We start from the raw sequence: 26,351 nt of genomic DNA on the forward strand, positions 1-26,351 counted from the left end.
ATCAATTCAAGACATGAGTTGTATCTATTTCACTTGCCTCAATCATATCTTAATAAATATTAATAGCCGGTTTCCGAGAAAATTGGAAAACCAATTTTCTGACTCCAGCTGTTTAAAGTCTAGGACTTAGCTAAATCCCGAGCCCGGAAACCGGCTCTTAGTTGCTTCTGCGTATTATAAAATTGTTCTGTCATCTTACAGTTCTGCACTAGGACCTGCAGTAGGTCCATTGAGATTTTTAGGCTTCAGAAAAGTGCAGTTAGAATAATAATGAATGAAAACCAAAGATCCCATTGTAGGCCACTTTTCAAAAAGCTTAAACTGTTGACTCTGCCATCCTCCTATGTGATGGGCCTGCTTCTCTATATATTTACAATGCAAATAACACTAATGTAATAACATTGAAAGATAAAATAATAAGGTAGTCCTTGTGCTATTTTTCTTCCAAATTTTTAGGTGACAAAGTCCAAGATAAGGTTAGAATTTTACGTGTACAATTTTTATAAAATGTTGGTCCAAACATTTAAAACTATAAATTTTATATATACGTATGAAGGGGATTTGGCTACTAGCACAAGTCCATAATCATATAACGAGGCACAGAAATACCATAAGAACTAAATACCTCAGGTATTCACGATCTCAATAAAGCTGGATGTTTATAGGAGTAAAATTGTACAATTTCTTGCCACTATCTATTATAGCTTGTGTAAAATAAGTTGAGACTTGGCCCTCCATCCGAAGAAATTGCAGGGTTGCCAAATCGTGTAAAATTTCAACTTTCTCAAATTTCCAATTCAACGTCAGAATTGGATGTAGAATATCATCCCCGATATCCTAGTAGTGCTAAAAAAGCTTCAGGGTTGAAGGATAAAAAGGAAATTTAACATAAATATAACATATAAACATTTAAACATTATATAAACATTGCAACATATAAACATTTAAACATTAAGAGAAATGCAAAACCGTCGACTTGAATCTTAGACCTCACTTCGCTCGGTCAATAAGAGAGAAGCATCTGTTCAGTTGTAAAATAGGATTAAAATAGTATTATTAAATATTAATACTAGATTATTATAGTGAAGTAAATATTTCATAGGATCAAAATAGTTTTGGACAAATACTGCAACCAAAATCTAATAAACTACAGCAACTAGTGAGAGATGATTGAGTCAGTCAATTCGATATCTAAACACAACACGGCTGCTCGTAGCCACCACTCTAACTTTGTCTAACATTTCTAAAGATTCGCGCGGCTCTAACAGCTTCAGATAGAATAATAGAAGGAGATAGATAATAATGGATGGAATGAATTGAAGAGAGAAACTCACTGTCGAACGAAGCGAAAAGTTCTGGCATGTCGTCGACTGACACCATGCTGCGGTAGTCCAGTTTGGGAGCCGCTGATTTTTGATTTAGAGAGTTGGCAGCACCGGCTGATAGAGGAGGGGTGGGGCCTGATGGTTGGTTCTGTTGCCTGATGAACGTTCCAACTGAGGATCTCCTGTTTGAAAAAATACAAAATTGATTAGAATATTCGATGAAAATAAAACGAGGGAAGATTCCACAAATCTATGATGCGTGAACGACCAAGTCTGGCCACTAACGGTAGGACATGCATGTGTGTACACACATGTTTATCATACATGTTCTGTCGACACACATGTTTATCATGCATGTCCTGTCGTTAGTTGTCAGTCTAAAACCGCGTTTATACCAGGCTTGTTGACTGAGTTTTCAAAAATTTGTTGCCAACTTCTTAAAAAGCAAAACAACACTTTATTGTCTTGTTTTCAACAAAATTCACTCAGTATGATGGAAACACTGAGAAAGTTACAAACAAAATCCCCCCCCCAAGAAAAGGCCTCGCCAACACGCTCAAGGGCAAAAAATTGACAACTTTTGTTCTTCTATAATATAATTTGCCAACAAAATCTCTCCCAATACAAGCCCACGCCGACTATGCTATCTGCACATTCTAAAAGTAACTCAAATTTAATAATAATAATATCAAGTAGATTCTAGTAAATAGTTATTTGCTGTTAAATTACAAAATACATTATTCTACAAAAGAGAAGTTGGGAATATTCATGGAATATATTATAAAATTGGAAAATTTCTCTATAACTTGAATTGTAATCATATAGGGCCGGTTTCCGAGCTCGGGATTTAGCCAAGTCCTAGACTTTAAACAGCTGGAGTCAGAAAATTGGCTTTCCAAAACGGGGCGTAGTCGCAGCTTTTATAACAGTAGTCGTAGTTTTTATTTTCTCATTACTATAATTGGAAACTTTTTTTCTTGACGAAATTAGACATTCCTACATAATTCAAAATAGCTGAAGCTTTACACTATTTTCTCTTTATTTTATTTTGTGTTTAATTTTCTAGTTTTTCGAAGTTTAATTCAAGCGTGACTATGACAATGACTGCGACTACGCCCCGTTTTGGAAAGACAATTTTCTGATTCCAGCTGTTTAAAGTCTAGGACTTAGCTGAATCCCGAGCTCGGAAACCGGCCCTTAGAGTGAGAAGTACAAAGACTCCCTCGCTCTCCAACTTTAAAAATGGTTAATAACAGTTTACAAGTATACAAAATGGAAGCCTGTAATATTGGAGGCAAACTGGAAAGATTTATTCATGTATTTATTCATCTATTGATTCAAGATCAATATATACAATTATTCAAAAAAATAAGATAATCAATTATATTTTGAATAATTATTATACGAAAATCTCAATTATATGCTGTAAATCACACCGAAGACTTCTGCTATTGCAAATATTGACAACAGGGTAAACAGCTAGATTTGAACAAATGCGACTTCCAATTTGTCTCCATCTGCAATTATATTTTGCATCAACTCATAATTTGATTTGGACGAGTTAAGAAGCTTTTAAAATACAGTACAGTCATACTATTATAATACTGCACAAAGAAAGTAACACAGCAATAGAGGAATTATAGCATAAGATATGCTATCTTTTCTCTAAGGTACAACAAATTTCAATAATCTCCCAGTTTTGAAATTCCTACCACAAGTAATGAACAACCTACATTGTTCATGTTTCTCTATTCAGTGTTCCTACATTCCAAACTTTCAACATGTCGATGAATTTTCACATTTATAATCACACATTTAAAATTGATTTCACAAAAAAATCAACCAATTAAAATTGAAATACTATACAAATATTGACACTACACAGGACTGGCAAATTGTTATCTTTTCATTGGTGCATTTCACAACTATTAAGTGCAAGTTTTTCCAGATTTTTTTAATCATGCCATTCTTGAATCAAACACACCTATATAGTGACAGCACAGATCAGAGCGACAGTGAACTCATTTGGAGACAGCACAATACAGAGTACACGAGTGAAACATAGTTTATGAGAACACTAAATACAGCACAAATCTATTGAGACATCAGTGATATTTCACACACAGTGAAAGGTTGACATGCTCAAGATATTATACTAAAATTTATTATCGTAATAAACATCAATATTTTATTCTGTTAATACCATTTTTAGTAAAGTGAATGGACACATAGTATGTAGAGACAACAAATGGAGAAAACTGATTATATCTAAAATTGAAATAGTGACTAATGATAATTGATAGTTTGGATCACAATGTATCACACTATGGCCCGGTTTCTACAACAGTTATTAGATCTAATGGACCACCAAACATACAGATTTAATAGTTCTGTAGATGTAATAAGCGTCCTAGAAACCGGGTCTAACTAGATATCAAGTCATATATTTGTGCTATATATTCTATTGTAATGGTAAGAAATTATTCTCTTCTCCACCTAGTCAATCAGTTTTCAATAAATAAATTAATAAGAATCCACTATTGTAATTCAAAACCATACACCATAGAAAGTGTTTAAAAAATATTTTTGGATCTTTATTTAATAATGATTATTGTTTGAATGGTTTTGAATTGTAAACTATTTTCTTTGTTAGTAATAAAAAATATTGTTTGAATGTTTTTGAATTGTTAACTATTTTCTTTGTTAGTAAACGCTCTATCACTAAAATTCGAGTTTGCACAAGCTCAAAAAACTTAATTTGAATCATCAAACTACAATTCCAAACAATTTTTTTGAATTATCCATTTGTAAAGCCATATCTACTCATACATTCTTACGAGAAACATATCTTAACACTAGCTAGCAGATACACATGAAATTAATCTACCTTCTACCAGTCAACATGCCAAGTAACACTAAACTAAATCAATACACTTTCATATATACATTAGTTGGACTAGAGTTATACAGAAGAGGTGGTAGAGACAGGAATAGAATGAAGGATGAAAGAATACATACTATTTATAGAGGGGATCTCATCGTAGAATATTTCTAAAAATATTTCTAGAGATCATTGTGATCATTAATGTAATTAAATGCAGATGTATTAATACATCTGGATGTATTTTATTGCTACATTAACAATAAAATTAGTTATAAGTTGAGGCTGATGTTATGTAGTCATTGGTTCATTTAGAATATTGGAAGCACTAAAAAAGTTCTTGGCTATTTGTCAAGAAAAAAATAATAAATTTTGGACTTTTTTATATTTAATGTATCAAGTCCTGAACACGTTCTTCCATGGGAATTCTTCCCAGTTGCAATAAGCTAGTTGGAGTACCATCCCAAATAATTGGTAATTTAATAATTTTTAGCAGATCACTTGAATATGAGGATGGAGTTTGAACCAGAGTTGATAATGGCGTAACAACCGAAACCGGTATCTCGATTTTTTAATAGCTGTGGTTAGCCAATATGTAGTATTTTTATTTAGTGAGAATGCATAAGCTATCTAAATTAACAATAAAATCAGTTATGAGTTGGGGCTGATGTTATTCAGTCATTGGTTAATTTTTGAAGTTCTTTAAGAATATTAGAAGCACTAATGTTTTTGACTCTTTGTTATGAGAAATTAATAAATGTTGGACTTTTTTATTTTATGAGCAATAACAATCATAAAGATACAGATGGAATTAAATAGAGAATGCATTTATTCAAATGCTAATTAATATATAATTATTATTTAACGAAAATCCTGAATAATTGCTGCAAATCACCCCGAAGACCTCTGCTACTGCAGACATTGACAACAGGGTTAACAGCTAGATGGAAATTCGATGAAACTACTATCCAAAAATTAGTTGCCAGCCCGGGAAAGTTGCCATTCCCGGAAATTCGATGAGAACTACTATCCAAAAATTAGTTGCCAGCCCGGGAAAGTTGCCATTCCCGGAAATTCGATGAGAACTACTATCCAAAAATTAGTTGCCAGCCCGGGAAAGTTGCCATTCCCGGGCTGGCAACTAATTTTTGGATAGTAGTTCTCATCGAATTTCCATCTAGCTGTTAACCCTGTTGTCAATGTCTGCAGTAACAGAGGTCTTCGGGGTGATTTGCAGCATTTATTCAGGATTTTCGTTAAATAATAATTATTAATCATAAAGATCTTAATTTTTTAACATATATTCATACAACATGGAAGGTGAAAATTATATGTGTTATCGGGCCTCTAGGTTGGGAAAACACAAAAGATATACATGCAAATTGTAAAGCTGCCTTCACAGCAAAGTTATTAACACAATCCTTAATTAAAGATTCTATTAGATTAAAAACAACTTATCATATGTGTTTGTCAAGTTCCGTTCAATCTAATAGAATCTGTAAGGATTAAGTTATTAACATTTTGTAAATAACTTTGGTGTAATCGCAGCTTTAGAATATCAAACTGAGATAAAACTCTAGGTTAGGTTGGGTTGGGAGACTTAGAACATACTGTTTTTCAAAAGGAAAACATGATATTGAATCTACAATACATCAATGAGCTAATTATGAACTTATTTTTGTCACTTACTCGTTATTTTTTACTTATTGTCACTTGCTAATTATGAACCAAAAGAGGTTAGATATAGGTTAGGTTAGGAAGCATGGAAAATATTTTTATACTGTAAAGCCCGGTTGCACAACAGCCGGTTAAATTTTAACTGTGATTAATTTCACGAGAACCAATCAGAGAAGGCGTTTTTGAAAAGACAGCTTCTCTGATTGGTTATCGTGGAATTAATCACGGTTAAAATTTAACCGGATGTTGTGCAATCAGCACTTAGTATACTTATTAGTAGAATAAATAGAACGTGCAACCCAAATAATCACAATATTAAACTGAAGAAGGAATCTGGGTTAGGAAAACATGGATAACAAATTATTTAAGTATTAAAATACATTAAACGTGCTAGTTATGTCACAACATCGATTGACGATTATAGGTTAGAAAAACATATATTCAACAAATTATGTTAATAATATTATACAACGAACGTGCCAATTAAACGACTGAGGATTATAGGTTAGGAAAACATATATTAAAGAATAATTGTATTTTTTCTTTTCAGGGCTACTCTTATATATGAATAAAAATAGAAATCTAAAGCTGCGTTTACACCAAAGTTATTAACAAAATGTTAATAGCTTAATCCTTATAGATTCTATTAGATTGAACGGAACTTGACAAGCACATAATTTGGGGGCGCGACAGTCGAGACCGACGACATTCGAGGCCTACGACCGTAGAGGACTGTTTTACAGTCCTCTACGGTCGTAGGCCTCGACTGTCGGGAGTGTACGAAAATTAGAGTGGCCTCAACTGTCGCCTAACGCAGGCGACATTTGAGGCCACTTTTTCAGGAGTCCTCTCCCGTCGTAGGTCTCGACTGTCGGGGCTGTACAAAAATTAGAGTGGCCTCAACTGTCGCCAAACGCAGGCGACATTTGAGGCCACTTTTTCAGGAGCCCTCTACCGTCGCTGGCCTCGAATGTCGCCGGTCTCTACTGTCGCTGGTCTCGACTGTCGCAGGACTCTTCTGTCGTTTGCCTCGTTTGACATCGACCCCATAATTTCATCATGTGTATGATAAGTTATGTTCAATCTAATAGAATTTATAAGGATTAAATTATTAACATTTTGTTAATAACTTTGGTGTAAACGCAGCTTTAGTACCCTTTAAAATTATTTAGTCACAACTTGTTTGATATTGGCATCATATAGCCGAAACATGTTGTAACTAAATAATTTTAAAAAGGGTACTTAGATATCTATTTTTATTCATATTCAACAAATAGTTTTAATAATATTGTACACTGAACGTGCTAATAAAACGAATGAGTATAATAGGTTAGGAGAACATAGACCATTTTCAACAAATAATCTTGAAAAAAATACACCGATCGTGCTTATAATACGACAGAGGATAATAGGTTAGGAAACATATACTTAACAAATTATTTTAATAATATAATACACCGAACGTGCTAATTATATCACAACATCAATCTGACACGGAGGAAATTGAGCTTAGGCAACACATATCTCGAGTTTTTTAGGTTAATTTTAAGATGCAACTTACCCTACGCTATTGAAAATGGACGAGGGTGAAAAACTACCTATTCCCTGCGTTGCACTGATGGAGGCTGAGGCTGATAGGGGTGGATGTAGAGGTGGGGTGTGGAGGGGAGGGTGGTCGGGTAGAGAGGAGGAAGAGGGGGGAAAGGGGAAGCGACCCACCCCCTCTTCGCTGGGTGTTTTTTGAAATAGGCCCGAGCCGAAATCAGTCACCATGTTTATGGGCGAGCTGTGTATTTGTCGTGTGCGGGGAAATTGTCGGGGAGAAATAGGGGGAAACATGAAAAATTAAAATAAATTTTTGGGGAATATGGTAGAAATTATAAGATTTCAAAACATAAGAGAAATATGAAGCATGAAGAATAGTTGTTGGAAAATATGGAAGAAATAATAACAGTGTTATGGTGTTGTGAGAGATAGTCGATGAAAAATAAGGAGAGAAGATCAAAAGAAACATGAAAAATGAAGAAAATATGGAAGAGATGATAAGAATATTTTAGTGATGTGAGAGAATAGTCATAGAAAATGAGGAGAGAAGATGAGGGAAACATGAAAAATAGAGAAAATTTGTTGGGAAACATGGAAGAAATAATAAGAGTATTATGGTGTTGTGAGAGATAGTCGATGAAAAATAAGGAGAGAAGATCAGAGAAACATGAAACATAGAGAAAATTTGTTGGAAAACATGGAAGAGATAATAGAAGTATTATGGTGTTGTGAGAGATAGTCGATGGAAAATGAGGAAAGAAGATTAGAAGATCAGAAGTAGATACATGAGAATGAAGAAAATTTGTTGAAAAACATGGAAGAAATAATAAAAATGTTTAGGTGTCGGAAATTGTGAGAAAAAGATAATAGGTAATGAGTTTAGAACATGAGAAATGAAAAGAAGTTGTTGGTAAATATGCAAGAAATTATGGTGTAGTGAGAGATAGTCGATGAAAAATAAGGAGAGAAGATCAGAGAAACATTAAAAATGAAGAAAATATGTTGGAAAATATGGAAGAGATAATTAGAATATTTTAGTGTAGTGAGAGAATAGTCATAGAAAATGAGGAGAGAAGAAAAGAGAATAGAGAATAGAATTGAATAGATAGTAAAAATGTTTAGGTGTCGGAAAATTGTGAGAGAAAAATGGCGGAAATGAGTGTAGAAAAATTAGAAATGAAAAGTTGTATGTAGGGAAATATGCAAGGAATAATAAGAATATTTTGGAAGGAGGAAGTTAGTGAAAGTTCGAAAGAGAGAAAGTTGAAAAGAAAAAAGTTGAAAGTTGATTAAGGGTTGGAAAAATTTGATGAAAATTAGGGGCGAGCATGTAAGAAACATTAATAATAAAGAAAAAATGTTGGGAAATATGGAAGGAATTATAAAAATATTTTGGAAGAAAGTTTGTGAAAGTTGGAAAAAGAGAGAGTCAAAAGTTGGTGAACGTTTGAAAAGAGAGAAATTTGGTGGAAAATATTGATGAAATAATGGAAATGTAGGTACAGAAGATTGAAGGTTAAATTATAAAAAGAAGATAAATGAGAGAAATAATCAAAACAAAACAATATAGAAGAATAAAAAGAAAGTTCAAGCATAGATTACAATAATTGTTTGTTCATAGTTGAGAATAATGTCAAAGATTTGAAAATTCAAAACACCCAAAATGTGTAGAAAGTGTGAGAATATTATTAAAAGCAGAAATCCAAAAAGCGTTCCAGCATGTGTCAGTGTAAAAACGTGAAGGTTAGTATATTTCAGGTTAGGTTAGGTATTTTGTTTGTTGAAAAATGTACATTTGTAAAATATTTCAATATTGTTTAGTTGTTAATGGGGGGGGATAAGGAAAAGAGATGAAAGGAAATGGAGAGAAAGAAAATTGAGCCAAAATTAATGATTGCATTCACAGATTGGGCGCAAAGCAAACAAAATAAGAACATCACAAGTCAGTCACAAAGTTAAGTTAATAGAATTGCTAATCAAGATACAAATTAGTTGTTAATTATTATTGTTAATTACGCATGACCCATACTGCAGCTTAGTACACTTTCAAATAATGTAAAATGCTTATCAAATAGAAAGTAATGCAAAGTTTACAGGTACAGTGAGCTTTTAAAGTTGGAATTTTGACAAAATACTTCGATTTGTTTGAAATTGAATCTCACAATAAATTTATCAATTTATCATGTATTTATTATACCGTATGATTTGTTATTGTATCAATAAAAAAAAATACTTTTTTTTGGCTGAGGATGATGCTCACACGAGCTCCAGGCTTGTACTAGGGCAAGGGAGCCGATAATGGAAGATTGTGAGAGATAAGTAGATCTACTTTTTTTTATAAAGATATACAACTACCAAAATTAATCTCTTTTGAACATTAAGGCTCAACTCACACTTACGCGACTCAGGTAGAGAAGAGACTCGACTCTAGTGGAGAGCATGTGTTTCCAAATGGTGACACTCACACCAGTCGATTCTAGTCTCCGCGACGTCACCATTTGAAAACACATGCTCTCGACTAGAGTCGAGTCTCTTCTCGACCTGAGTCGCGTAAGTGTGAGTTGAGCCTTACAGTAAGGTCTTCTTGAAGCTTATCAAGGCTTTCATTATCCAAAGTGATCACTTAATTACTTCGTCAACAAAGATCAACTACTTCAATCAATTTTTCATTGATCACTAACAAAATTAATAAAATCCAGAGGTGAAAATTGATTGAAATTGCTCACTGCACTGCATGTGTACCCGCCATTCTAAGCAAGAACTATAATAATTATCACAGTATTCTGTCACCAGCAATAGAAACTCAAACTCAAACGCAACAAACTGAGAAAATAATTTACAATTAAAGAGGTCTTATCACAGATAAATTTAATACTGATTTGAACACTTCATGAGACTATAATTACCATATTATTGCAAGAAGCAATGAATTGAGTATTGTTCAAATGAACATTTCATTTCATTACTATTAATTATATCACAAAATAGTAGAAAAATTGTATTTTTGATTTTATATTATTGTAATTATTGTGTACACTTACAAGCAAAATAAATATTTTACGCTTGAAAATTGCTATAGAATTACAATTGAATACTGAAATGAGCAGCTACTGATTATATTACTATAAAAATGGAGTTATTGGATAATTTATTGCTATCATTTCTGTATTAGACCTCTTTTTCGAAAAGTAGCTGTTAAAAGATGTGCAAGATACTTTCATAATGTGATAAAAACAGAGTATAGAATAATTTTTATAGATATCAGAGGTTTATCAGATAAAAATCAAAAACCAAATACACTAAATTAAAATTTTACCTTAAAAACAAAACAATTACCACTGCAATTTACGTAAAATAAACTTGCTCTTCTCAGAATAAATCAAAGGAATATCCTACTATTGTGACTCAAGGCCCGATCGCACAACAGCCGGTTAAATTCAACAGTGATTAATTTCACTAGAACCTATCGTCTTTTCAAAAACGCCTTCTCTGATTGGTTCTCGTGGAATTAATCACGGTTAAAATTTAACCGGCTGTTGTGCAACCAGCACTAAACGTTTCAACACGCTTTTCCATTCCAGTCATTTATAAAATTAGTTGTCTCCAACTAATAATCCAATTTGAAACGAAGAATCTCATCATTACAGTATAACAATTATTTAGTTTATTCTGTACTCTGTTGTTACATCACTGCAACTTGCAAACAAATCAACTAAATCAAGTTTAAATCTACTAAATTTTTAGAAGAAAATGCAAGTTGCAAATTTGTTAATTATTGTGAACAGCATAATGCCAATTCAAAATACTCAGTACCATATTATACAATACATAATAGCAATAGCACATCCTAGAATTATCCTGAATTTCGGATATTAAAGATGATTTTATCAACTAATCAACTGGTTTTCTGATATTTTGGATGGGTTAATAAAGTTGATTGATCACATTTTTAATTATTAACGTATTAAGAAGCATTATTCCACAAATTATTTGGACCCTCAATTGTTTGAATTGCAAAAACAAATTTTGATTTGAATTATCCTGAATTTCGGATATTAGAGATGATTATATCAACTAATCAACTGGTTTTCTGATATTTTGGATGGGTTAATAAAGTTGATTGATCACATTTTTAATTATTAACGTATTAAGAAGCATTATTCCACAAATTATTTGGACCCTCAATTGTTTGAATTGCAAATACAAATTTTGATTTGATTTGAATAAGTTCATCAATTCAAGTATCCTATTAATGTTCTTTACTAGACAACTTTGGAAATTCGCTTGTATTGTGAGCATATTAATGTACACTCTATAGTGATTCACGTTATTGAGTTAGTGAAAATGATAGGATAGCAAAGTTGCCAATTCTCTTTTCCCATCGCCTTCTCTAAGAACATAACTTTAATAATTCAAGTTATCCCAGGATATCTGATATAAAACTGATTGTTGGTTCTAGTTTGTAATCAACAATATTGAAATATTTTCGGATTGAGATTGGATAATCTCAAATGTTCAATTATATCTCAAATATAGACTTTTTGAATAATTACTGAATTACTGTTCTAGATTTTTTGATTTTAGACTCTAATAGTACCTATTTGATTCAAAATTTACTCGTTTATCTGAGTATTGAAGAGCGTAAATTGTATTTTGAAAAGTGAAAGTGACATAACCAACATTTGGATTTGGACAGTATAGTATAAATTGGAAATGGGACAGTTTTGGGCATGAGCCTGTTGTGCATTTCCTGTAAGTGTTTGTGCACAATGTGATAAATAAATAAATATATTTCAACCAGGAAAAATATCTTCTCATGATTTAATAATACATTTTCTTAATTGAGATTAATAAATATCCTCGTAGTTGATTCGAGGATATTGTATTTTCTCTAAGTTATTTTGTATTACCACAATATCAACTTCTCAACTACAGAAAAATTTATTCTTTATTGATTCTTTATTACAAATGACAATGTATTGCCAGGTCTTGCAAGACCCATTGCATACTAAAACTTCATTATAATGGAAACAAATGAACAATTAACATATTCAGAACAGAAAATAAATATGTAGATGAGTGTATAACTTTTAGAAACAAAGATTCTCGTAGTTCATTGTAAATATCTTCATTCACATTGTTTATTATTAATATTTTCATAGTCTGCAAACAATTTGGCAACAGTGTGGATTTGGAAAAGGTTAGAGCTATCGGGTTTGTCAAATGATAGACAAGGGTAGCTAACAATTGTTAATCAGATACTGGTTACAATCTGTATTTCACTTCAGACAATAATCTATACAATGCGTGAAATAAATAAAAATCTTGTTTTTCTAACAGCTTGTGAGAATAGCACCATAGAGAAACAATAGCATAAGTAGATATCCCATGGTATAGGGCGTTTATGTCGCAACTTTTACTGTGATCTCAAGCCGATAGTCCACGTAGTTCTTTCCCTTGAAGCTGTGTGACGCTGGTAGTCTCTCATATTGTGCCGTTCATACACTCTCACCCCAACAAAACTGTAAGAATCTACAATAATCGACAATAATAGGCTTGAGATAACAGTAAAAGTTACGACATAAACGCCCTATACCATGGGATATCTACTTATGCTATTGTTTCTCTATGATAGCACCTACCTAGAAAAGGCAGTGGTGACAGAATTTTGGGGAATCCTATCATTTTTTCACTAACTTTATAACGTCAGTCTCACTACATTCAATATGTAAATTTGTAGTGAGATATATCCAAATCAATACTTAAATTCGGTTCTTGAAATGGGAACGCACACAGCAACGGACGTATGCAAACAGATGGGATTTTTTTTTAATTACTCCCAAGGTGTTCAAATGTTGCAACGCACACTGTCTGCGTATGTGTGATCACTTCTGCATGCAGACGTTATATTATTTTTTGTCATAGTCATTCAATCTCAGCTGTTTTTCCATGCATGAAATCAACCCGGTAAACAGCTGTTTACAGAACAAATAAACATATGATTCTCATTACAGCATACTGTCATAGAGAAACAATGGCATTAGTAGATATCCCATGGTATAAGGACGTTTATGTCGCAACTTTTACTGTTATCTCAAGCCCATAGTCATAGCCACCTCTAATAGAAGGCCCCGGCCTACAATATTGCAACATCGCAGTGTAGGCCTAGAATCTAATACATGATTGGTGAAAAAGATCAGCTGGTATTTTTTTAAATCTTTTTCACCAATCATGTACTAGATTCTAGGCCTACACTGCGACGTTGCAATATCGTAGGCCGGGGCCTTCTATTAGAGGTGGCTATGCCATAGTTCATGCAATTCTTTCCCTTGAAGCTGTGTGACGCTGGTAGTCTCTCATATTGTGCCGTTCATACACTCTCACCCCAACAAAACAATGAAATTCGACAATAATCAACAGTAATCGGCTTGAGGTAACAGTAAAAGTTGCGACATAAAGGCCCTATACCATGGGATATCTACTTACGCTATTGTTTCTCTATGATACTGTACTATAATGGAACCATATGTTTTCTTTACAGTCGAGTATGTTTCCTAGTTCAGAAATATTAACAGCAAAACTGCCAAAAAAAAATCACCTTCAGCGCTCCAGGTGGAAGTTTTGTCCACTTCTACAAAATTCCTGATTCGGAATTTGTAAACTGGGTTATGTTTATAGAATGCATGTGTAGTAATGTCAGCACAAGCAGGTAATGTTTTCTATTTCTCAATTATTCTTCTTTAGATTATTATGACAAAAAATAGTGTAAGTTACTTGGACGTGAATGTCTTTTGCAGTGCTCGAATGAAAATTCTAGTCTCGGCTAACGCCTTGACTAGAAACATCATTCTCGCCTGCAAAAGACCCCTTCCCATCCTTGTGACGTAAGATACTATCATAGAGAAACAATAGGGTAAGTAGATATCCCATGGTATAGGGAGTTTATGTCGTAACTTTTACTGTTATCTCAAGCCGATAGTCCACTTAGTTCTTTTCCTTGAAGCTGTGTGACACTGGTAGTCTCTCATATTGTGCCGTTCATACACTCTCACCCCAACAAAACAGTAAACATCTACAATAATCAACAGTAATGGGCTTGAGATAACAGTAAAAGTTGCGACATAAACTCATTATATCATGGGATATCTACTTACGCTATTGTTTCTCTATGATACTATTTCCTCCGTTTATTGCTGTGTGCGTTGAAACCTTTAAACCCAAGCAATTACCATCTATGATGAAATAAAAACACACATAAATCGTGTGTTTATCATTTTTTTCATTATTCTTTTATTTTATCATGGAACGGTTCTACAACATCGACAGTGAATCAGTCGAATTTTAAATTACCATCTAGTTTGGCCCGGTAGCACAAAAACCGGTCAAATTTTAATCGTGGTTAGATTCACAAGAGCCAATCAGAGAAGGTTTTTCTGAATAGACTCTGATTGGTTCTAGTGGAATTAATCACGATTGAAACTTAACCGGCTTTTGTGCAACCGGCACTTAGGCTTCTAGTGAGAAAGAGACGTGACACTGACCTAGAGAACACTTTCGAGAAGACACTGGAGTGCGAGTGAGACGACGAGGAGGTGGTGTTGGCCTGTGAGTGTGAGGAGGATGGAGTGTGCGAGTCGGCTGAGGAGGGAAGAGAAGAGGAGGAACCCCCTCCACCTCCCTCATCCTTGCCTCCTTCTCCAACAATCCCCTCCATCCATGACAGCGGGTAGGAGAGACGTTTCTTCATCTGAAATCGAAAAAATAATTCAAAATATTCAAAATAAAAATAATGAATAACGCAATACAATAAGAATCTTATAATATTTTTATAATCTCAATAATGATATATAAAGATCTGTAATAGTACAGACATAGAGAAAAGATAGCATAACTAAAGTGCGAGATAAATTACTTTTAACACGGCTCTTTCTCGAAGACGGAGATGTCCGATGCTCTATCCTCCACTATTCACTCCCACCACCTAGCAGCATTCTCCTTCTTTTGTGTCTGAGTGAGAGAGATTTGTAACGCGACGCGGCAACACTGCCCTCCATCTATTGCTGGCAATGTTCCAAGTAGTGACCTGGTCAGCAGGTATATTGGTTTGTGTATGTTACGGAGATGTTTTCATCACAAGAACATGAAGCAAAATGACACGGCGCATCCAATTGTGCGCAGGATGTCCGTCTCTGTCTATGCTACAAACTGTGGAGGGAGAAATGGGTTTCTCCTCTTCATGTTAAAAGTAATTTATCTCGCACTTTAGGTATCCAGATAACAATGAAAAAAGAAAGAAAGAAAGAAAGAAAGAAAGAAAGAAATATTTATTGCCAAAATCATTAAACAAACTTTACAAATGTGAAAAATATAAAAATTTTCATATACAATACATTACAAAAACTTAAAATTAAAATATTTTCCATTTAAAAATTGATTATAATATTATCATTGGCGTTACCAGCAAAACTAAGTAGTTTGAGCGATGGCAACGAGTAATCAGTCGGCTATAATTAGTGGCTTGAGATTCAGTCGAAAATAGAAAAAATATTATAAAGAAAAAAGAAACATAAGGAATGTATGAAAAACTAGAAAAAAAAATAAAATTTCAATCCGAAAAGAAGAAGTACTAAGAGTGAAATACTAAGAGAGCAGAAAAAATAGAATGAATTCATAATAATTTAAAAACTCAAAAGAAAAAGAGATGATTCATGTAATTATTAATCTACAATTCACTGTACATATGTAAACCATTTAGTAACATAATGTAATTCATTTGTAGCATATATGCAATTCCTTTTGTAAGCAAAGAGAGAATTAGAAAAACAATAAATACAGTACACATGACACAAAAAATAAAACTTAAACTCAGAGAGAGAAAATTGATCCTGATAACCAAGATAGTAGAAAATTCTATGGTATAGGTCGTTTAATGAGCAAAACATCAGGTGATGAAAAGTAAAATGCGCTTATTCGTTGCGCATCACAGATAAAAGATAGCATAAGAAGATTCCCATGGTATAGGTAGTTTATGTTCAACATTTCAAGCCGATTTTTGTTAACTCAAGCCGATTACTGTCGACTATTGTCTATCACTGTTTTGGCCGGAAGATAATGTAAGAACGACACATTATGAGAGACTGTAGTATCTCAAGACTGTAGACTCAAGTATTTTCACAAGTAGATTTTCAAATTTAGATGCTTCAAAACTAAATATAGAAGAAATATTTTACATTATTATTACTAAAATAGGAAATATTCACATATTAAAAATATAATTTTGAAGAGTTACCGGAAAACAAACTTAATTTTTTATAATATTATACCTTATTCTTCATCATTATCATACCTTACTCTTCTTGACCTCACGTTCGGCCTCGGAAGCGGCCGAATTCCTCAACGTCGCCTGCACCGGTTGCTCCTCCTCCAGACTAAACGAAACGGAAGTAGTCTTCTTCCGTTCACCGCCCCCACTACCTCCACTGCCCCCGCAGGGAGGCGGCGGAATGGCGATGGGCGGCACAAACTGGTCGCGCGGAGCCAGCAGAACATCCGCGTCCGAGTAGACCGTTTTGCGGCAAGCGGAAAGGGGCGGTAGAGGCGGATCGCGGGAGGCGGAAAGGGGCGGTTCGCGGATGTCGATGCCCGAGTCGTGTAGGCAGGACGACTTCACCAGCTGACTTGTCGAGGAGGGGCTGCTTGTTGCTAGACACCCTGAAACCAGAAAGTAACACATTATTATCTATCTACAAACCACAGAGAGAAAGATTATTATCTATCTAAATCTGCATCTACAAAGTTATTACATTTTTGTCATGATCATTCAATTTGAGCTGTTTTACATGCATGAAATCAATCCGGTAAATAGCTGATTGTACAACAAATTAAGAAATATATGATTCTCATTACAGCATACTATACTGTAATAAAATCATATGTTTTCTTTACAGTCGAGTATGTTTCCTAGTTCCGAAATAGGAACAGCAAAACTTGTACAAAAAAAAAAACACCTTTTAGCGCTCCGGTGGAAGTTTTGTCAACTACAATCAAGTTATTCCTGATTCGGAATTTGTAAACTAGGTTATGTTTGTAGAATGCATGTACTAACTTCAGCACAAGCAGGTAAATTGCTATTTCCCAATTATTCTTCTTTAGATTATTATGACAAAAAATAGTGTACGTTACTTTGGACGTGAATGTCTCTTGCAGGGCTCGAATAGAATTCTAGTCTCGGCTAGAAACATCATTCATGCCCTGCAAAACGGCCCTTCCCTTCCATGTGACTTAAAATAGTATTATTCCATTTAGACAAGTAAATAATAAAATACTGAATTAGAGAGAGATAACAGAAATAATCTAAAACTGTTTCCCAACTTGTATGGGATTTCTCCCAACTTGTGGTATTTCTCCATAATTGAATTAGTTCAATGTGGTAGGTGTTACCATGAAACCTGGTTCTGTCATGTAAATTAATTTTGAACAAAATATAGTGGTATTGACAACATCAACGTCTTTTTATTTCTATTCGAGATTATGAATGTTATTATCATCTATCTGTAGGTGCGTACAGACTTGAGCGCCTCGAACACGCGGCCTTACATGCGACTGATCACTGAACCTTTTGTAGTGGGGATAATGAGCTTGGTAGTTTACTTCTCGTCATAGAGACCGATGTTTCTATTCTATGCTAAGCTTATTTCAGAACAGTGTTCACGGTGAGAGAGAAGAAATATTATGAGTGCGAGTGTCATATACTGCGGGAGCGTCGCTCCCTTGATGCAGTTTCATATAACGAACACGTGAAGTAAAGTAAAGTGAAGTAGAGTTGGTCAATTTGTTTGATTTGAAAGAGGGAAGAGGCGACTCCACTGTCATCAGCAAATATGAAGGGCTGTCCAAAGCGTAATTTCAGTTTAAAATGTTGAACTTTTTAATAAACTTATATTAATACCAGAGACAACTGATACACTATCTTTTCTCTACGCAAATACTGAAGAAGAATATTATTAATTGACTCATGGTTTTGGTTTGAAATTGGCACAAGCAATCAGATTGGAAAGCAAATCAGACCTTGATTGCAGAATTGAATCACGATTCAACTTGAAAATGTATATATTTATGATAAGAATAATATTTTAATTGATTAGTTTTTAATTTTCTAATGATTCAGCTACCTTGTTGGTAGAGAGTCCCTGACAGAAGTTCTAACTTGCCTGAATATATAATTAGAAACCGTCAATGTGCTTTACAACTGGTATATATAAGACTGTTATAAATCAGCCGAGACCGACAGTTTAACGTGCCCATCCAATATAATACAGGATTGACCTGGTTAAAAGCGGTTCTTCATATCCGGGTTCAAACCCGGGACTATACAAGCACTATATCCACTAGATCACGGGATCAATCCGGTGAATTTTAGTTTCAAATTAGTGATTGAGTACCTTCTTGATGGGTGTCTTCGAGTGAGTGCGGTTTGCTGGGCACAGCCCAGTGGTGATCCAGCGAAGATTTCCGTCTCTCTTCTAGCGACTTCGCAAAATCCATTTCAAGTTCACCCTCTGTCTCATCGCCTTCCCCTATTGTCGGTGTTTCTTCCTCCTAGAAACACGATAAACAACATCTATTATTACTATCTAATCAACTATTTTACAAGAATTGTTGAAAAAAAACAAAGTTTTATTAGTCCATATTTATTAGTGTGTAGTGATGCATCTGGGTTTTCGTTTATGCGTGAATGCCTTCGTCTACCACGTCAGGGAGAGAATCTCAGATTGGTTGGATTGAAGTGAAAGCGGTATGAAGTGATAGTATTTGCAGCTTATGTTTGTAGCAATGTTTTGCAGCTAAAGCTGGGATTTCGTTTGTGTGTAAATGCCGTCGTCGACCACGACAGGGAGAGAATCTCAGATTGTGTAGATTTTAATTCGTTTACATAACCTGAAAGATTATGATCAATTATGTTTTAATGGGGCAGGTTGAGCTTATACCTTTTATACTTTCAAATGGCAATATGTTGATATTATTAGAAATGTTCAATTCTTTAATAATAAAGACAAATGATGAAAAGTTATTTGATCAGCTGTTTTAGCACACTTGAAATTTGGACAATATGAATGTCAACAATGCTTGTCGTAGTCGACTGCGGAAATTTACGCACAAACGAAAATACACCTTAAAGCTGAAGATGTGTAGGTTTCAATTCGAAACTGCAGTTCTATGTACAAATCTAATAAACACATGTTGTTCAATCTATTTTATTATTATTATTAGCGTATGGCTTTGAATGGTGGGGAGACCCAAGGGTAGTTCCACCTCGTCGTATATAGTCCAAAGTTCCCTAATTGGAAACCGGACACTAAGAGCCTGTTCACATGACAGCGATTTACGTTCGGTTGTCGCGCAGTTGACAAACCGAGCGATTGCCAGGTATAGGGAAACACATGGTGCCGTACACATGCATCGCTCGGTTTTAGTAGTCACCGGCGAATCGCAGACTACAACCGCTCGGTTGTCGCTCGGTTGCCGGGCGGCTCGATATACTAGAGCAGACATGAGAGCGTAAACATGTCTTCAGTCAACCGAGCGGTTTCGATCAGAGCAGTAATATAGTGATTAAGTACATAGATTAAGATATTAAGATTGAGTACATAGATGTTGTACCTAGTAATTATTTATTATAACCGAGCGCAAACTACTCATGAATCGCTGTCATGTGTATGAGGCTGGCAAACCGAGCGATTTGCCAATCGAGCGACAACCGAGCGTAAATCGCTGTCATGTGAACAAGCTCTAAGGTTATAGTGAGCACAATTACAATACTTTAAATTTACACTTCAATCTATAATGATAACAGCTGATAAATTTGAAAATTGGTGAACTAGAACCCCATAAAATGGCGTTTTTGCAATGCATCACGGGATTGTGTCATGAGGTATTTATAGACCTTGTTTAAAACGTATAGCCGATTTCAAAAATACGAAAATTGTAGTTCCTGTTTTGCGCTGCCTGATGCTCTAGAGCTCTGTTCTATGTGGATGCTACTATGTCATAGCACCCACTTTCTTACAGCATACGCCGAAATGGAAAAAATAGAAAAACAGGGTAACATTCATTTTGTTAAATGTTTATGTAAATGAATGAATGAATGAATTCAGTGCAGTCTGACCAATTTACCAATCAATGAATGAAAACACAAATTTAAAAAGTGGTTGACAGTTTAAGATTGTGTTTTCATTATGGAAAAGTACCACAACATCACTCACAACACAACTGTAATAGTATCTTAAGTCACAAGGATGGGAAGGGCCGTTTTGCAGGTGAGAATGATGTTTCTAGTCGAGACGTTAACCAAGACTAGAATTTCATTCGAGCACTGCAAAAGACATTCACGTCCAAGTAATTTACACGATTTTTTGCCATAATAATTTAGAAAAGAATAATTAAGAAACAGAAAACATTACCTGCTTGTGCTGACATTACTACATGCATTCTATAAACATAACCTAGTTTACAAGTTTCGAATCAGGAATTTCTTGATTGTAGTTTACAAAACTTCCCCTGGAGCGCTAGAAGGCGACAGTTTTGCTGTTCAAAATTCGGAACTAGAAAACATACTCGACTGTAAAGAAAACATATGATTTTATTACAGTATAGTATGCTGTAATGAGAATCATATGTTTATTTGTTCTACAATCAGCTGTTTACCGGCTCGATTTCATGCATGGAAAACAGCTGATATTGAATGGCTATGACAAAAAATCAATGAACGGATTAATGGATAAAGAATGAATGAATAAATTTAGACTGACCAATTTATCGGTGGAGGTAACCAAGTTGGTAGGGGTGACGAGGTCGCGCTCAAAAGCTTTGGGAAAAGCGGCGCCATCTCTGGGCACAGGACCACCATCTATGTCCACCTCACCCTCCTCTTCCTCCTCCTCCTCTCCTTCCTCATCCGTCGACGACCTGGACACCATTGAAAGCCTACAGGTACAAAAATATCAAAACTCACGTTTTATACAGTGTTTCAGAGAAACGGGAAATTTTGAAAGTTGAATAATTTCAAGTAAAACAAAGCTTTAAATAAAGTTTTTCATATCATTCAATAGTAAAAATAATGCCATTTTAGAATAAATAATACCGTAACATTTATTTTTTGAAGATGACATCTTGCAGGTGTGTTCCTTTTCTACGCAAACATTCCTGTAGTCTCTTCGTCACATTGTCCATGGTTTGACGTCCAACTGGAATTTGAAATCGCTTCTCGAATCTTGGCTTTCAATTCTGCAACAACGGAAGAATAGTAAATATGAGTTACTAACCTGAGCTCAGGAAAAGTCTCGTCCTTGGCTAGGAGGGAGTCCTCGCGGGCAGATGGGGAATGGTGGGGGTCGCCGCTGTCCAGAGAGTCGCCCTGATTGGCTGTGAGCAGGCTGGCTTCCCCCTCTCCATCGCCTTCCCCCTCCACCTCGTCCAGGCTGTGGAACACTGTCTCCTCTTCCACCTCCGATTTGGCATGGTACACCTCGGGTTTCGGCAGGTTCCTGCAAAACAAATTACAAACACTATTAAATGAAAAAGAGTAAGAAATTGTCAAAAAACCAAAGATTTATTGATACATAAGCTGCGTACAGGATATACGCGCCTCCAACCCGCTCCGCGCAAGCTCCGCCCTCGTTCCGCCATCGCTCTGCAATCGCTCCGCCCCCGATCTGCAGTCGCACCGGTCATGAACGTTACGGGAGATGTTAGCTGTTCTCGCGTTCCACTCTTGCTCCCCGGTCGATCATCAATCGCTCTGCTCGAGTGACGTTCGGTTGCGGAGCAGAGCGAAAGTCTGTACGCACCTTTAGAAAGACCGGTTTCGGTTATTACACCATTATCAATCTCTGATAAACCTGTAGATTGTAAATCTCTAGTTTCTCTCTATTAAATGAAAAAAATTAAGAAATCGTCAAAAAACCACAGATTTATTGATACTTAGAAAGACCGGTTTCGGTTATTACACAATTGTCAATCTCTGATAAACTAGAGATTTACAATCTAGAGGTATATCAGAGATTGACAATGGTGTAATAACCGAAACCGGTCTTTCCAAGTATCAATAAATCTGTGGTTTTTTGACAATTTCTTAGTCTTTTTCATTTAATATGAATAATTACCACAATATCTACTTCTCAACTACACAAAAAGACAAACACTATTGATAGAATATTATCATGAGGCGAGGAAACATAGAAGATTAGGGTGGCCACAAACCACCTTTGCCACTCTATCATTGTATTTTTTCAAATTCAAATCTATTTATTTGCCATAAAATAATACAGATTGATGAAATAAATATTCTAAATAGGAGAACCAAACCTTTATTTGGACAATTTATTTTAAGAAATTGGGATGAAAAGAAATTTTGGACTGTAGTCTGTTTCTTTGTCCTTAAGTTGATTGTAAATGATAGATAAATAAATAAATAAAGGAAAATGGCATTACCGAAATCGGTTAAATACTATGAACTGCAGTATTTTCAATTCCATTATATACCATACAACTTGAGACGGATCAACATTATTTATAGTGAGTTAGATCCACATTACAAAGTCAAAAATGTTTGGTGAAAAGTTGCGTTAGTGAGCAGCTAATCTATCAGGAAAATGTTACTAAGGGTGGCCACAAACGACAGGGCAAGTGTGGCGAGCATGTGTGAACATTTGGTTGACAAGAGTGTGGATAGGTGGTTTGCCCTCGTTGGCCTAAGCTGGGCTGGCCTTCATTTGACAAAAATCGGAGCGATGATAATCGAAAGCCAGCAAACCACACATTGGCACTGGCCGACGTTGGTCATCGTTGGGCCAATATGTGGATACGGCAAAAAGTTGCCCCGAATACATTAAGGCTGTGCAAAGGCTAAAAAAAACTTCCTTATTTTTCAAAGTTTTTTGATTTGTATATCATCAAGCTATAAAAATGAAAACGTTTTCTCAGGAAAACATTTTTTCCCGATTATTACTTTTTGAGATATGAACGCCATAAGTTTGAATTTTTGGGACAGAACATTTCAAATTTGGTAAGATATAAATCCATGAGATTTAGAGGATGGATTCTTCATGGTATTGTTGATCTATTAATACAAAATTTTTCTGAAAAATCAATTTTTGAAAAAGTTATTCAATTTACTAAAAATAACCAAAAATAACTTCAACTCTGCTGTAGTTCAGACACTGTTACTTGTAAATATTTGAAAAACACTTACTTTTGTTGGAGTATTGAGGTATGCATTTCACTCCTGAAGAGGATCTTCATAAGAGCAAGCGCCCCTGGTGTCAGGCTGATGAAACTCCTCTTCAGGAGTGAAATGCATTCCTCAACACTCCAACAAAAGTAAGTGTTTTTCAAATATTTACAAGTAACACAGTGTCAGAACTAGTGTCAACAGAGTTGAAGTTATTTTTGGTTATTTTTAGTAAATTGAATAACTATCTTAAAAATTGATATTTTCAGAAAATTTTTGTTTTAATAGATCAACAATACCATGAAGAATCCATCCTCTAAATCTCATGGATTTATATCTTACCGAATTTGAAATGTTCTGTCCCAAAAATGTAATCTTTAGGCGCTCATATCTCAAAAACTAATGATTAGAAAAAAAAATTTCCTGAGAAAACTTTTTCATTTTGATAGCTTGATGATATACAAATCAAAAACTTTGAAAAATATCACGAGTAGAAAGTTTATTTTTAGCCTTTGCACAGCCTTAAGCGCGTCTATCACGCTCGTATAGTTGAGGCCTCTAAATGACTCTATTATATTCATTTCACAACTATTTAATAGCATTTCAACTAACTATTTACCTGGCTTGATCAGAGTTGCCGACCCGCATGTGCGCAATGTCGTGATAGATGGCCGCGTTGACAACATACTCAATGGGCGCAATCACACCGTATGACTCGGGACCCTGCTCGATCACCAGTGGGTCGGACACGTTCGGGTCGAACATCACTGCGTTCGGGGTCACCAGCAGCACACCGGACACCACTCCCTAAACACCACAATAAATCAACATTCATTTTGACAAAAGTTTCAATACAAATATTCACAGAATGCAATAATATATACTATAGTGAGGTCCTTGTTATAATTTTGGAGTGAGTTTAGTTTTGTTCTTAGTTTCTAAATTTCTAAATAATTAAATTTTTTCAAGTTTTCAAAACTTTACAGTTTACAGTTCGGTGCAATATTTTCATTCTTTTCGGTTTTCAATCTAATTAAATTTATACTACCAGGACCTCCTATATACCGGACTTGCGCCTACAAAAAAAATGGCCGCCGTATGTAGTGGTCTTATAGAAATTCCTACTGAGAAAAAAATCACTAATCAGCTGTTAGAGAGCGTCTCAGTTTGTCGATATCTCAGTTCGTCTAGTTCCCGTTTAAAATATCAATTCCGGCCACCACCTACGACGGTCATTTTTTTTGTAGGCGCAAGTCCGGTATATAGGAAGTCCCATAGCCTACTATAGATAGTCTACTATATTATCTAAAGTAAGCCATGGAAGTCCTGATTTACGGCCAAACGCGTTGCAGCCGTATCTATTTCTACAGCTGAAAATTGTGGAGAAAACGTTCTTTATCTTCACCATCTTCAACATTTAGCAAGTTTAAGATAGACTGTAAAACATATGACAGATATTTTGGAGAAAGACTGTTACCACTGGAACTCGAACAGGCGACACCAGATACTTGTGGATGAGAAAACTGCGTGAGGTCTACTGTTCACAGAACTACTAGTAAATTAGAAAATTCGTAGAGGTCTTCTTACTCAAACCTAGAAGTTTACACCTATATTTTCAATGAATAATGGCCCATATGAATAAAACCAGAGCAAATGCTCATGAGCAAGAGCATGGAGCATAAGGTTTTGCTCATGAGCAAAAGGTAGAAGCAAAAGCATTTGCTCATTTTTATATGAATAAGCTTTACCTTATACTCTTACCTTATGCTCCTGAACTCTGGAGCAAATGCTCACGTATTTTATAGATTTTTCATCAGCTGATTTGCTTTTGTAGCCTTAATTTGTTTTTATAGCTCACGGAAGCGCTGAGTATGCAAGTAGGATGCACCGATTGTGTTTGCGTCGTCTGCTCTGTTTTCTATTTATGAATAGAGTTTTAGGTTGTTTGAGTTTAGAATTTTGAAATGATAGCATGAAAAAATGTCATCTCTTTAATAATCTTCAGCATATTCTTATAATATCAATAGCCTTTTTATAATCGTCTACACTCTCATCTTCTTAAATGCCTATTTCCTATTTTGTGATGGCTATCTTCATAACAGGGATAATGGTGATATATATCATGTTTGAATCTAAAAAGATTTTCATAGTTCTCAACTGTTGGTTGTGATCGTATCTGGTATAGTTTCCTCTTCCTCATACAAATTAGTTGAGCCATTTTACTATGAGCAAAAGGTGAAAAGCTGCTCTAGACTAGACTCACCTTTTTTGAAGCATTTGTTTCAAAAGTTGAGCAAATGCTCTAGTTTATTCATACACGTTGGAGCAAAAGCTTTTACTTTTGAGCAAATGTTCGAACTATTTTTTTGATGAGCATGAGCAAAAGGTTTTGCTCACGTTTATTCATGGAATATGAAGCAAATGCTCCATATTTTAGAAGTATAAGCAAATGCTCAACTTTATTCATATGGCTCTAAGTCTGCATAAGTCCGTCTGTTGTTTATCCAATAAATTATTGATAAATCATATTCAGATTGAATCATTGCGATTAGTTTTATATGGCAATGATTGTATATCAATTATTCACATTGTTTGCAAAAATTCAAATATGTTTTATTCGTATTATGGCTCGACTATGTTATATTATGTTTTGAAGGGACGGATTCAAGGATCCAAAGGTTCGAAGATCCCCACA

General features: G+C 34.9%; 1 protein-coding gene across 9 annotated transcripts in view; it reads right to left on the minus strand.

Annotated features, from left to right (window-relative positions):
* Window positions 1–26,351, minus strand: part of LOC111053310 (TLD domain-containing protein 2) — a 381,057-nt gene that overhangs the window by 149,779 nt on the left and 204,927 nt on the right. For 8 of the 9 annotated variants that reach the window (XM_039439705.1, XM_039439709.1, XM_039439707.1 and 5 more), the window contains 7 exons: window positions 24,276–24,463; window positions 21,750–21,971; window positions 21,237–21,411; window positions 18,870–19,026; window positions 16,775–17,139; window positions 14,970–15,175; window positions 1,335–1,507 (listed from right to left, as the gene is read on the minus strand). In XM_039439705.1, coding sequence (XP_039295639.1) covers window positions 1,335–1,507; window positions 14,970–15,175; window positions 16,775–17,139; window positions 18,870–19,026; window positions 21,237–21,411; window positions 21,750–21,971; window positions 24,276–24,463 — 1,486 coding nt within the window. The remainder of the gene's footprint in view (window positions 1–1,334; window positions 1,508–14,969; window positions 15,176–16,774; window positions 17,140–18,869; window positions 19,027–21,236; window positions 21,412–21,749; window positions 21,972–24,275; window positions 24,464–26,351) is intronic. The other variant, XM_039439706.1, reaches the window with a different exon arrangement.

Source organism: Nilaparvata lugens, chromosome 13 (genome assembly GCF_014356525.2).
Source record: "Nilaparvata lugens isolate BPH chromosome 13, ASM1435652v1, whole genome shotgun sequence".
Classification (NCBI taxonomy): domain Eukaryota; kingdom Metazoa; phylum Arthropoda; class Insecta; order Hemiptera; family Delphacidae; genus Nilaparvata; species Nilaparvata lugens.